Source organism: Tinamus guttatus, unplaced genomic scaffold (genome assembly GCF_059628265.1).
Source record: "Tinamus guttatus ecotype Peru unplaced genomic scaffold, ASM5962826v1 Tinamus_guttatus_pri_ptg000023l, whole genome shotgun sequence".
Taxonomy (NCBI): domain Eukaryota; kingdom Metazoa; phylum Chordata; class Aves; order Tinamiformes; family Tinamidae; genus Tinamus; species Tinamus guttatus.
The window spans coordinates 2256350-2270796 of NW_028288557.1; the positions used below are offsets into that span (position 1 = coordinate 2256350).

The following is a 14447-nucleotide window of genomic DNA, read 5'->3' on the forward strand; positions in this document are numbered from 1 at the left end:
AAAGACAGAGGAAAAGGGGGAGGGGGAAAACTAGAAACATGCACCCATTCAGTCCAACATGCCACTGAGTGAGAAGAGGCAGCAATCCCAGCTGTGTTTCCACATCTGCAAGGCACCTGGCGTCTGATTAATACTGATTTTTTTCTCCCCCTTTTTTTTTTTTATTTTTTTATTTTTTCAGACATGGTTCTCCAAAAAAACTGGAAGCCTCTTGCCATGACACAGTGAGGAGTAGTAGTGAAAGGTCAAAAAAGCAGCCAGCTCTTCTGTGTAGAAAGCTTAGTGTCCTTTTCCTACCTTCATCCTGCCTCCGCAGCATTTAGCAGCAGGATGCTAAAAAAAGAGGCTGACCCACTTTGCATCAAGAGGTGTTTTATCTGCTCAGAAATCAGCCAGTCTTGGCTAGCAGAGAGGGCAACGGGTTGACTTCCCTTCCTCTTTCTTTTAGCTAAGAACAAGAGATGTTATTAGCCACTCCTTAGAAATCCTGACCTGTGGGTGCAAACTTCACTCGAAGCTACTTAGGGGAAAGTGCCAGTGAACTGAAATTGTTCTGCTTTGCATCGTAGGAGGCCTTGGGCTTTCCCAAAGCCTCCCAACAGGAAAATGTTCTGATCACGTGTGAGACTCTTAATCCTGCTACGCGAGCAGTCAAATAGCAAGTATAATTATTCCATGTTCCAAAACTGTTTGGTTAAGCAGAAGTCATGATTCTGAGGCAGTTTCATAATCCTTTAAGCCTTCATAATTCCATAGTCCAGGTGGCTATCAGATTTGGGGTGGGAAGAGGGAATCTCCCTCCTTTAAGACTGAATATAAAAACTCTCATGCAATGCTGCCATTGATTTCTAGAAGGAGCTCAAGAGCACTGGGACTCCAAGTTTATATATTTAAGGAATAATCCAAAATATCAATTATCAAATGTCCAGAACAAAACTTGTTCCTTCTCTCACTTGGCTACAATCAATTCTGTGCTACAAATAAGCGAAGGAGGAAGTCAGTGGAGCACATAGGGTGGGCTGGGGAGGGGAAGCTCACGGTTTTCCAGTAGAAAGCAGTCTCGTAGTAACTTTATAAAAGAGACCAGGTCTGACCAGAAGTGTGCGTGTTAATGGTGATGGAGCGCAAGTTCTGATCACCAGCCATGGCTCCGGGTGGCTTAAATTCTGTGTTTTTTTTTTTTTTTTTCCCTTTTCATTTTTTTTTTGAGAGAGAGAGAGAGAGATCTGAATCAGAGAAAGGAAAATTTAAAAAGCTAAGCAGGCTGCTGGTGTCTTTTCAAGAGGCAGACCCTGCAAAGCTGGAAGAAGACACCCCTACCCCAGCATTACATTCTTTTCACAACCCCCCCAATCCTGTATTTGCACACAATTGTCATTCAGACACTTTTAAGACACGACTTTTTGCCAAGCCCTTTTCAGAACTAGCATTCCACAATGTCCCATCTTCGGATTTAAAGGTATTTCCCTCCCTTACAGTCCTTTGTCTTGATTAAAGGTAAAAACCCTCCACCCCCACACCGCCTCCCAGCTTCCACCTGCAATGCTTTAATTTAAAAAGGCAAGAGCTATGAACAGGTTTTTTGCCGGGGTTCAGAGCTTCTTGGCTGATCAGTCCTTTTCATCAATTTGCTGGATGGGCAGGTGAACCTGCAGCGGATCTCGAAGCCTCTTAAGGTCCAATTCTGCCTAAAAGCAAAAGGTACATTGTAAAGACCAGGCTCCCCCTGCATCTCCAAGCCCACGCCCCTTTACAGAATGGAAAGCTTTTTTGTACTTCCTCGTTTCTCCTATCCAGGAGGGAAGTGCACAAAAATAAGCTGAAATTCTGGGATACCCATTTCTAGCACTTGCTGAAAGACCTTGGCTCTGTACCTCTCCCAATTGGGCTTTATTCAACCACTAAGACACAAAAATGCTGCAAATGTCTGTAGCAGAGCCAAAAAACCTAGAGATTGAAATGGAGATGTGCAGATGTACCCTGTGGAAGTGCCGCGCTCTGTGAATGCATCAAAGGCAAAGAAAAATTGCAGGGAAGACATGATCCCCATAGACTCACGGGGTCTTCATCTCCCTTGTTTTTTAGCAGAGAAACACTCGAGATTTTCCAGGTCTGCAGGTCCAGTGTACTCAAGTACAGTTATGTCAGGGGGATGTGAACCCCACAAATGCAAAACTTCATTCCTTACTCAACCCAACTGGTGCGTAGGAGCCAAGGAGAATGGAAATCTTGAACTAGATCCCTCTGGGGTTTAAGTGCTTCAAGTGACTCGGGATTTGCCAGTAGTTTCTAAAACATTCTTTATGGATAGATACACGCAACTGTCTGATGTTGATTTAGGTATCCAGCAATTCCATTCCTGGGCAGATTAAAGCCAATTCAGGGACTGCACTGGGGCTGCGACAAGAAAATTAAGGCTGAAAACTTAAGACATTCATTCTTGTTTGAGGTGCATCTGTTACCAGCAGCTACAAAACTGGCAGGTCTTTTTAATTCCGGAAAAAAATCTCATTACCTGAGCAATTGCATTCTTGAGTTGATTGTATTTCTCTAGATCAAATCGCGTCTTTTTGGCTCCTTTATGGAAAAATAATAAGTACTGTCTGTCTCTGGCATCTGGATAAGCATACTCCTAGAAATAAAAAAGCAGAAGACATGAATGAAGCACCTCAAAGCAGGAATAGCTTTCACCCCTATTATCAGATATGATTTGGGGAGGATAACCGATATCTGCCAACCGAGACACAAGACTAGGCAGCACTGCCTAAGCTCAGTATTTGCTCTTCCCTCTACTGTGTTCCTATATTTTGATGGGGAGTTAGAGCAGCTTTTCTCCTGTCCGGAATCTGTGCACCTTTCTCCGCAGGAAGAAGAGGAATTAATGTATTCCAGGGTTCTAAAACACTCACAGTTTGCAGTTAATCAACAACGAAAACACCCCACTACAGTCTAAAGCACTAATCTAATCATTCTTTTACAGAACGTCACAGTGTTATTAGTTTGCTTCTTTAAAAAAACAGCAGAATGGGCCTGTTAAACACAATGACTAATTAAAGCAACAATAGTTGCCTATGAGCAGTTCTCTAAGCCAAACCAGAATCTATCCTAGTGGTCTGAGACCTTCTGAGCCATTCCGTCCTCATCGCTGGGGTGGGATTATGAAGGAGTGGTAAAACAAATTGTGTGCTAAACCCTGCCAGGAATCTGCCACTGATGTGAGGACTCGGAGAAGCGCAGCTCTATTTTGTCCATAGATTTCCCATCACTGAAGCAAGGCTGGTTTTCAAAGACTTGACCAGGGAGTCAATAGATATGGGATCATACTAAGAGGCAAGCATCCAAATGGAGGTGTTATATCTGGATAAGAGGCTAAATTCCTAACACAACTGAAGAGAAGCAATTCCTACATGTTTTACGAGCACTTTTTGTCTCTTTAGAGATCACTGTCTGATACAGAGATGAGTATTTTCTTGAAACATGGAAGACCCTCTCTTGTGCCCCTGGGTTATTGGGACTGATAAGTCACAACACTTAAAAGACTACAGGGTAGAGCACAACTTAATTGCAGTGCAAGCAAGAAAAGTCAATCAAGAAATCTGTAACGACCACCACCAAAAACTCCACCAAGATCTGCCCCCCTCTGCATAGCAAAAATTACATCAAGGGGCCCCCAGCTCTGACACAGCAGAGAAGGGGCTAACTGCCAGTTTTTCTATTTTTCTACAAAAAGCCCAAATCAAGCCTTCTATTGAAGTGCCAACATCAGCACAACATGTCCTACCTGGCGAGTCATTACGAAATAAGCATACATTGCCATGGCACTACCATAGGTGATGAAATAGGTGACTGGTTCCATAATGTCCCAAGAATATTCCCACCAGGTGAGGCGGGCTAGAATGCCGAACTGAGTGGCCATGTAGGCCAGCCCTCCCCACAAAACCAAGGTGGTCCTCTTCTCTGCTTTCCTGCTGAGCTCCATCCTTACCTGCAGGAAAAAAAGAAACACGTGCTTTGTATTCTCAGAAAAATATTATGTATTATATATATGTATAATATATATATAATATTGTTATTAAAGTGTAACATAAAAAATACTCTGCATCTACACAAATCCTAGATCATCTGAGATGCATGACCTGACTACGGGCTACACAGACATTCCTAAGATTTATTTTCCATCAGTATCTCCCATTATCTTTATTTATTTTACTCAGCATACTCTGGACACTCAGCAAAGGTGTCTACTTCTGTGCTTGCAGGGATGTTTTGTTGCATTAGCACCAGGCTTTCTATTTATTCACTTCCAGTTCACTTCCACCTACACAAAGTTTCTGCAGAAACAGATGTGTCTTGGTATAGATTCAGTGCCATCATCTGCTTCACTGATCTTAAAATCATCCGAAGGGATCTAATTAAAACCTCGAAATACATTAATCTGGCATTTGGAGGATAAGCAAAATAAAAATGAGACTTCTCACTTTTTCTAACGGTGCTAGCTGCTCCTTCAGTTCCTCTAGCCTTCCTATTAGCTCCTTCTCCTTGTTCAGCTGGTGCTCCTCAATGCACAAGGCCGTATACAACTGCTGAACCAACGTCTTGACATCATTCAGCGTGGTTGCATCTTCATGGCTTAAGAGCTCTAGGAAAGAAAGAGGTTGCTTTATACGCAGTGATCCACACAATTCCTTAGAGATTTATCCGAAACTGGTATCACTTTGCACAGGAAACGTGTGAAACTTCTCAGCACAAAAGACTTAGCTCCAAGACAATGCAACTCTAAGACAATGCAACTTCTTCAAAAGAAAACCAGGCTTTATGCCTATGAATTGATAAAAAAAAACAAGAAAAAAAAAAGATAAATACTAGTAGTTGGCCAGTTATCAAGAGCTGCATTTTTATACGAAAGACAATGAAGATAAAGGCATAGCTAAACTAGCAAGACCAGCTAGTCTTCACTAGCCACTAGTCACACCAGCTGTCAGAAACAGCTAGAACTGAAATAAACTGAAACAAAGCCCAGGAGCAACTGCAGCTCCTGAAGACAGCAGACAAGGATCTGACATTAATGGTCCCCAGAACATAACAGCCTAATGAGAAAATCTGTTAATACTTTGCAATTTCCTTGGGCTTGCACCTTAATTTATTTTCTCCAAACGTAATTTTATCAGCACAGAAAGCAGAACTGACACAGGAAAACCACAGCACCCAACTTCCAGGGGAAGCCAGTGTTGGCTTGCAACGCTCAAGCAACAAATGGAGAAGTTGTGATCGATGAAAAGCTGTGGACAGTCTGAGTTCTAACATGAGCAGCCTAATAAGGGACAGAAATAATTCAGCTGGCAGTGCCAAAGGACACAGTAAGCAAAGCACATTCTGCCCCCTGCCTTAAACTGAGCATCTTTAATTGGACAGGGAAGAAAAAATCCACATGATGCTCCTGAAGCAGCTGCAGGCAATTGCTTCATGTTTCACATTGGCCTTGTGGAGAGTTTTTTGTTAAAATACTCCTAAAGTGATTGCAAAAACCATCGTTAGTGAAGATCAGTCTAAGAAACGGATTAGGGCAGAAATGGCATCCCCCACATAGCCTCACATCCAGGTGTCTGGTGCCTACCAGGGACATGTGGCTTCACAAAGCTCCCTGAGTCACCAAAATTCTCTCATTTACTTAGTATTTTTATACTGTGACCAATAAAATGCTGAGAAGCTTTTATAACTTTATTATTCTCTTGGCAAAAGGGTCCTCAGAAGCTAACAGTCCTACTAAGAAAACAGCACGTATCAGTAGAACTTCCTAAAAGCCACCAAGGTGGTCTCAGGCTCCAAATAAATCCTCAGAGTCTGTTTTATTTTTTTGATAGATCAACTCGCTTCAACATGTTGACTTATTTGAGCTGCTCAAACAAAAAGGAATATTGACAGCTCCCTGCCAGCTGCTGCCCTACAAATGATTTTGTCTGTAAACGGCTGCTTGAAGTGAGAAGTGTAAGAGAAAAAGCAAGTGCATAGGCGAAACATTCAGATAAACAGGGGAAGATACTCCCACCATCTAAACTCAACCTGACACATGCTCTCAGGTCATAAACTTGTCCTATTTTGCTTGCTTGATTACAGGGCTAAAACAAAATTAATTAAGCTCATGCAAAGACCTCACATGTAATTCAACCTAACAGCTACCTATAAAAAAGAGTAGGGGGAAAAATAAGAATATTAAATTTCTGCCTCTTTCAGTAAATGTCTCCAAATCTTCCTGCAAGTTTTCAGACCTGGAAGTTACACAAGTTGCTGAGGCCAACTATTTTAAATGATTTTGCTATTAATTCAAAAGAGGCTGGTTTCCTTTCCCATTTATTTCTTAGTAATGCGACCTTGTAAGAGCACTGTCATTAATTTCACTGCTTGTCAGCTAACAAGCTTTCAAGGTTTGTTTGCAATGAAGCACCATCCTTAAAGAGAATAAAACCCCCTCCTTTCAGGCTATGAGAAGGATTTTTTGTTTCTCCAAACCAAACTGACTTTTGTTCATTTTCGGCTCCTTCACAATGAGATAAAAATGTTAAATGGGTTTCCCTCCACCATTTTTTCTTTTATCCCTCTTATGAGGGATACTGGCCCTGAAAACATGAGTATTTGTTTTCCAGCACTGACTACTCTATGAGAGCAGATATAAGTATGTTACACTGTAAAGGCAGGATTAGAAACTGCAAGATTTCCTCTTCTAGAACATGAAATGTTATTTTTACAGGTTAGGAAAGCATGCTGCAGTTACAGGCAATCCTGAGACATGTTACCAGAGGCAAGTGGGTTTACCTCTCTTTGGTGGTCTAACAAGATATGTGACATCGTTGATGATCAGTTTGAAGTCATCGAGCAGAAGCAGGTCTATGCCCGTGGAGGAGGCAACACGGGTGCCATCTGCAAGGCAAACACAGCAGAGCTCATTAAACAACACAGAGCACCCGAACGGGCCGCGCTCGCGCTGAGCTCGTTGCAACAGTAGCCCTGATCCCGCTGCAGGACTGTTTTTTATTGACAGTACTCTTGGTAAAGCGGGATGTGCGGATTAAGAGATCATACAGAGCAAACACTAGCTAGGCCAATGTATGCAGTTGCTTTTCTAACAACGTGGGGTTTTGGGGGAGAGGGAGGAGGGAGTGTTTTATAAAAATAAGTACCCTTTACCCTACCACATGATATTTGAATATTTAACTTCATCCTGCAGCACAATTCACTTGAGTGACTTTCACCTCTTTGTACTTGCATAGAGATGCTATTTCCATCTCTTGACAGCTTTGGCATCGCCTCCCTGCCAGGCCAAGGCCTTCCATGACATATCTGTCCTCACGTCACTCTCAAGACAAACCCAATATTTCAGAGCTTTGGTGCTAGCAGAGCATTCCAGTTAGACACAGAGAAACAGGACATTTTGAGTGCAACACAATCTAGTTTTAAAGGCCAAGGAAAATACTGTTTCCCCTGCCCCATTCTTTACACCCAGTTCCTTATGGATTGATTGGAATCTCTATATAGGCTAGACAGCAGGAAGCACTTACCTAAAGCTTGCACATCAGTCCTAACAAAGGTAAACTGAGGAAGTGTGGTTGGTGATATTACGAGGGCCTTCAGGCAAAAACAACTAAAAGTAATTTATGACTTCATTAACATCCTGGATATAGGTTTGCCCATTGTCTGTAGCAGCAATTTGCATTCTGAGCATCAATTTTGTGTTTATCAGTTGCTACCTTCGGAACCTCGAGCATCAACCTCTCCTGAAAGCCAGTCAAGCTCTGCAGTGCTCCTGGGCTGCTGCGTCCTCACAATTAGCACAAGAAGTGCTGCAGCGTGGGCTAGTACACTCCATCCAAGTCAGGTGGATGTAAGTGGAGAAATAACGAATATTATGTCTTTTGTTGATGGAGAATCATCAAGAGTGAAGCTAAGGCACTAGAATTGCTTCCTCTTTATTCACTCTACAGTCAAATATTTCCTTAGGCAACTTTAATACGTGCAGATACTTAACAAAATATTTCAGCTCTAAAATTGACATTTTCTTTTCTTCCAGAGTGTCCAAGAACTCACTCCATTACAAGCTTTCACTTAAAAAGTTAAACTCTGCACAAGAATAGCTGGCAAACAAGGGAAGCCCTTAGTCCCCACGCAGTAGTACCTGCTGAGTAGATGGCAACCCGATCGATTCCCCGGTCCTCCGCTTGCAGCTGTTGTAGGAACACGCCAACCGAGTCCGAGATGGGCTTCAGCGTGAACTGGCAGCGCTCCCGGCGGGAGGGCAGGTTCACAGAAATGACAGGTAAGCCGTTCTGATAAACCACTGTCACTTCTGCACGGGAGACACAAAGGTACGTCAGCCTCACACTCCTAACGGGCAGCCCTGTAACACTTCCATAGCTGTCCTATGGAGACAAGACAAACAGCTGAATGCAAAACAGGTGCTTCAAAATGTTGGTTCAATGTCGGGTCATCTAACATCAAGAGATTAGGGTTTCTTTTTTTTTTTTTTTTTTTTTGAAAATCAAAGTTATTTTGGACTCTGGAACACAAAACACTGCACGGTTTACAGACTTACAGCCCAGAAAATACAGGCAGACCACACACTAGGAGGCCTCCAGGAAAAAGAGACTTCAAACGCTTGAATTTGTGCTTAGTTTGGGCTTCTTCTAAGTTATACAGAGGCAAAACACCTGCAAGAGAGCAAGCAGGAGCATGGGGCTGCAGGAACAGCACTCACTGAGTTTAAACTCCAAGGTCACACTATCTAAAATTCATGGGATTAGTACACTTTGCTCTTCAGAAGAAGATATTACTTCTAAGGCATAGATAAAAGAAGCCTTTCCATTTCTTGAGGGCTGGCAGAAGTTTTTTCAAGTAAGTTCTTGAGTGTGCACCAGCACAGGCTGGAGGGTGGCTGCCTGGAGAGCAGGTTTATTATTATAGTGACTTATATGAACGGGAAGCTGATTATTATTTCCCTACCAGCACACGCTGCATGCTTTAGGCTATTCAGACCACAGGAAGAAAAGAAAAGGGGGAACAAAAGTGAAGTTCTCTGCCCTTCGCCGAGTCATGAACAGTCAAAACTCCCCAAACGCTGGAGCTAAGATAGAGCTACGCACACCTAGCAGAACAATCCACTTTGGGCTGTTGGGGATTTTTGTTATCGAAAAAAAAATCCAGATTTTTTTGGTGCACAGAGCATTTGCCAGCTCCTAAGAGCTTGTGTGCCCAGGCAGTCCCACCTGACGGAGCTCTGCTCCATGCACAGGTTTAACTGGCATAAGGACACGGCCCGGCCGTGGGAGCAGCTCACATCGAAAGGGAAGTAGAGACAAATATGACACGTGTGACATCTGAAATGACTAAAACCTCTCAAGAAGCTCCAGTATTTTGAATCCTATTCAAACCCTATCCTCAAGAACCAGGCACTTGACAGGATTTCAGTCGCTTAAGTGCTTCAAAACTTAAAATTCAGACTATAGTCAAGTATTTACTGAAAAAATATGCTAAGCGCCAGTTTATTTGGACAGCTAAACAGAAATTGAAGCTCCTGATCAGCAGCTGTTTTGACACAAGCCCTCAGATTTTGCTTTCTTCCATCCAGGTATTTGTGCAAAAGACTGCTAAGAAATAGATTAGCATTAACTCTGGATGGGAATTTTCTACCTGAGAGAGCAGCTCAGGAGTAATTCACATGTTTGGAAGTTCAAAATAGCCAGTTAAGTATTAACATTCATTGGTTCTGGGAATAACGTATACAATATGAACTTCAGTATTCATTACAAAACTACAAGAGTGCTGTAGAGAGCTCTGTTCATGTGAAAACATTTTATTTAAAATGCTACTATGCCACTTTTTGTATAATATACTAGGGAAAAAATTCCGAACAACTAAAATATAGTGTTTGCACCAACGCTTCCTGTTCACCCCCTGTGCTGCAAGACGGCAACTGCAGCTCTGCTAGTGCCAGCATTGCCGAAAGGACACAGAGCACCCGTCTTTGCCACATTTTAATCTAATACAGACCAGATGCAGGTGGAAAAAAAAAATGATGGGCAGGTCCATACCGAAACTGTTTGGTGCTGGTAACAAGGGGAAACCTTTTGTTCCAAGGATTTATGGCTTAGGTGAAACGTTACAGCCTATTTTTTTCCTTAGGAGGCCACGTTCAGCAAGTCTGGAATTGCAGCTGTTACGTTCGCCCTCATGAAAGGTTTTTATACAAGTCATTCCCTCTAACCCAAAACTCCCTGGCAGGAGGGCTCATAATCCCACTTGGATGCTCTCTCTGCCTCGCACAGAAGCAGAGTGGCCTGGCCATTCTTTTACTGCACTGGAGAGGGAATAGCTCAAAGTTAAAAATAATATATATAAAAAGGCAGCAGAGACAACTGCAGTAAGAGTTGCACAAAATGCTGATTTATGGCACCCTGCCCTGCTCTGGCAGCCCCGTGGACTGCTTGCTTCAAGGCAAATACAAGCAACCAAAGGGACGACGCATTCTGGTGTCCCACTAATTATAGAGCTAACATTTTGGGTCATCGGCACTGATGAAGTTTCAAGCTGGTGTTTAAATGCAGGAGAAAAGTCAAGAAAAGCAATTGAGCACAACTGGATTGCACTTACATTTCTGGTCGCTTGCAACTTGGCCAGGTGGGCCACTAAATAAGGATTTCCAAGCTTTACACACTTTATAAAGCATGAAGTTGCCCCAGGCTGGAATGTCATCCATGCACCACAAAGCTTTGACTCAGCCACATGTGAACTAGTAACACATCCTTGGTATTTTTCAAGATTCTCTTCTTCCTTACATAAGAACTTAAGCAGTACATAAGGCCAAAACAATGTAAAGTTTAATGCACAGGGTGGCCAAAGGAATCAGAATTGAACTTTTACTGCTGCTACAGGCAGAGTTCTTAGAAAAAGTAACAAGGGAAACATTCAAGCATCGGATCAGAAGAGGTAAATTAGGTCAGGCAAGTATCTACAAGCTTACATTATCCCCTCAGTCTTGCATTAATCTACATTTCCACCTATTTAAGTCTTCTAAGTTTTTATTTCAGCTCCTTCCACGCTTGCGCAGGGCCGTTATGCTGGCAGGGGAAGCGCTGTGGGCCTAACGAGCCTTTGCTTCATTAGCGTGCAGCTTTGGTAATGAGCCCTGGTGGGGCCTGTGTCAGCACGAGTGGGTTATTCTTTGTGCACAGAGACCAAGTGGGCAGCGCCCTCAAAGCTGCTCCTTCCCTCTTTGTATTTTGGCAGCGGGAGGTTTTTGCCAAGTTCCACCTACCTTGGCAGGGCGTTCGGAGCTATCAAAACAGCTCAATGTCTGAGCTGGGCTAGGAATTAAATAAGGGAACAAAATGCACTTGACTTCACGGCTTGTTCGCTGCCTCCTATGCGAAAATATCCCGTTTTGGGGAATGGGATTTCAGTCGGCGAAGTCAAAAGGGAGCCCAGACTTGCTCCGGGCCGGGACTCACCGTCAGAGGGCACTACTGTACTGCAATAGACCACGCGCAGGCTCTGCCAAGGAGAAAGCCTCGGGTGCACCTAGAAAACAGCCAAACACAGCAAAAACACAAATGGTCAGCGCCGCTCGCGCGTGGGAATCGCGCCCCGTTCCCACCCCCGTCCCCAGGCCCGCACGGGGAATTTCCTCCCTCCGTCCCCTCCGAGCAGGGCTCCCCGGAGGAAAGAGCATCTTCGCCAGCCATCTGTCCCCCAGCAGGGCTCGTCCCCTCGGCCAGGCCCATTCACATGCCTTCACGAGAAGGTGCACTGAGACGGCTGGGATTTTTCTCCTCTTTTGCTCCATCTCGATCTCTCTCTATATATACATATAAGATATCTTAAAGCCAGATGCTCCATGAACATAAACATTTTGAAAAACACAACTTCAAGTCTTACGCGGATGCAAAGGCAGAAGTCACACGAAACAGCAGGTGTTAGAGGTGGTTAAAAAACAAAAGAAAACAAAAAAAACACACAACAGAGCACGGGTGAGGGACAGGAAATTCTGGAGTAAGAGGCTCCTTCTCTCGGGTTTTCTCCGGTGATTTAGGGAATTTTCTCATCCTTGCAACAGGGAGAGGCAGGCAAAGCTGCAAGTTGCTAGCAGTAAGTGTGACTGTTTGGGAAAAAGAAATCACCTCCAAATCCCACTACTCACCTACAGCCCCAGCACAGAAAAGTCCCATTTCAGAGGGAACAAGGCCTTCAACCAGCTCTCAACCTGACCCGCACTCCAATTTTTCAACAGTTCAATGCTATTTTATCATTTTCATCTTGGCTGCACAAAGATAGTCCCAACCAATTCAAGAGGGCCTCGAGAGTGGGAATTATCCTCAGGCAGTCAGTACCCTGACAGCTCCAGATATATGGTCTAAACTATGTTTAGGTGTTGGATTTACTTGTAATTAACCTGTAAAGTGCTATATTTATACTCCTTTTCCCCCTTCCAACAGTCCTGACAGAGAAAATGAAGGCAGGATCTGCAATGTGGCTCGTACTGCAGTAGTGTTTGCAGCCCCTCGGTTGGGTCAAGCAGGCAGTTAGCAGCAGAAGGGAACCAGGCATTAAACAGCTGCAGCTGGATTTGAATGAGAAATTAAAACATTTTGGTAGACAAATTGCTTAAAGAAAGCCTATATTTCAGAAAGTGAAGGGCAAATTTGCCTTTTAATATTTGCAAAAGGCAAGTTTATGGTACAGAAACACCTATGCGTTACTGCTAGGAACCAGGAAACCACCCCATTAGAGGGAAAAAATAAAAAAGAAAAAGCACCACACACTCTGGATAAGGCAAGCTCCCCTGTCTTGCCATTGCCATGGTCCAAAAGCCAGGAGAAACAAGGTAAGAAGTAAAAATAGATTGTAAGGCAGGACATGCTAGATCACTAATGAGGAATCCCCAGGTTTAACTGCTTCAAAATCTTCATCTTTGACAATTCCCTCAGCCCAATTCAGATGTGAATCCAAGCTGGATTTGGGGGCAGAAAAGCCCCCTTTAATGAATTTCCCTTCACCTACTACAGGAATCCAACTAGGTACATTCCTATATCCATTTTGAGCGCACGAACAGAAGAGCACCTCTGCTTTCCAAGCTCAGCTCACCTGTCTGAAAAGACATCCTGTTTCTTGGGTTTTTCCCCCCTTTTTAGTCAGGCTGAGATGGCCACAGAAAAGGCAGTGCCAGTAGGATGTGGCATCAAAATCTCTGCATTTTGAAGCACTAGGTACAACCTACACAGTAGCAAAGAGTCTTCATTTGCCCCTCTTACCAGTCCTGCCTACGTTTTCTTATCTTCCAATAACTGGTACTTTATCACATCTGCTGGGAAAGGAACACAAGCAGGAGGTGAGCTAGAAACACCCCTTGTCAGCCTGCTCGCTTTGCCCATCTGCCCGAACAAGAAACAGGTAACCTACAGAATCCAGGAAGAGCTGGGGGGAAGAGGAGGAAGCAGATTTATCCCCTTTCCTTTCCCTAAAGGAATGAAACAACCAATTCCTCAGGGCATGTGCCTCCCAGGCGTAACTGCTGGGAGTTTTTCATGCCAAGGAAAAACACAAACCCCCCTTTTCTGTCTATAATTTCAGCACAAATCTCAACAACTTGCAGAGAACTACATTACTCCCATTTTATTTTGGAACAGATTATGGTCAAGATCCACTGGACTCTCACAATCCTCATCTTCCCTCTATCACTCCACCCCATCTACCTTGAGCAGGAACCTTCACACAGGACTGGAATGTTTCCTTCACTCTGTGATGCCAGATCATGCTTTTACTATCAAAATGTTTTTGCTTTATTGCAGTAGGTTGGTTTAAATTCCATTTCTTTCATATAGGCCTCAGAGTTGCTGAAGAAAAACAAAACAAAAAACAAAGCACACAACAAAACACAAAAATTTATCTCCCTTGCTCCCTAAAAGCTTGAAAACCAGAACACCATTTTATATTTAAGCCTGTCTTGTAGGAAATCTGAGCACCAAGACAAGGCAGAGCTAAATTCCTACCGCTAGTTTTCAAATTCATTACTCGAATCTTCCTGTAGTCGCAAGGTTACTTCTCAAACCAAACGAGCTTCGAACCTTAGTTTAAGCAGCAGCTGGAAGAATTTCATTTTCATCCCATTACTTCAGGGTTCTTTGCACCAGCCAGGTTGTAAAGGGAGGGCAGCCAGAAGGACAAGATCCTCAGCGTTTCCTCCAGTTTTTGGTGTGTGGAGCTTAATTCAAACCCCCTGCTGATCCCTTCCCCTCGTTACAGTGGTGTTTTTGCTCCCATCCTGCTTCCCTCCTGTATGGAGGACAGCAAGGGCTCCAGTTAAGCAAACATTACTGACATACCCAGCGTTGGCACCATCAAGGATGAATCAGGGAGGGTTATAAGGTTTCCACAGGGCAAGGAAATTCCTTCCGTCTCGGCAT

At 43.6% G+C, this 14447-nt stretch overlaps 1 protein-coding gene across 2 annotated transcripts in view; it reads right to left on the bottom strand.

Annotated features, from left to right (window-relative positions):
- Positions 1 to 629: 629 nt before the first annotated feature.
- Positions 630 to 14447, bottom strand: part of MCU (mitochondrial calcium uniporter) — a 52281-nt gene continuing 38463 nt past the window's right edge. The window contains exons 2-8 of one of the 2 annotated variants that reach the window (XM_088525359.1): positions 11496 to 11565; positions 8168 to 8338; positions 6811 to 6915; positions 4479 to 4639; positions 3782 to 3985; positions 2516 to 2632; positions 630 to 1684 (exon numbers count right to left, since the gene is read on the bottom strand). In XM_088525359.1, coding sequence (XP_088381485.1) covers positions 1568 to 1684; positions 2516 to 2632; positions 3782 to 3985; positions 4479 to 4639; positions 6811 to 6915; positions 8168 to 8338; positions 11496 to 11565 — 945 coding nt within the window. In that variant the 3' untranslated portion in view covers positions 630 to 1567. Of the gene's footprint in view, positions 1689 to 2515; positions 2633 to 3781; positions 3986 to 4478; positions 4640 to 6810; positions 6916 to 8167; positions 8339 to 11495; positions 11566 to 14447 lie in introns of both variants that reach the window. The other variant, XM_088525350.1, reaches the window with a different exon arrangement.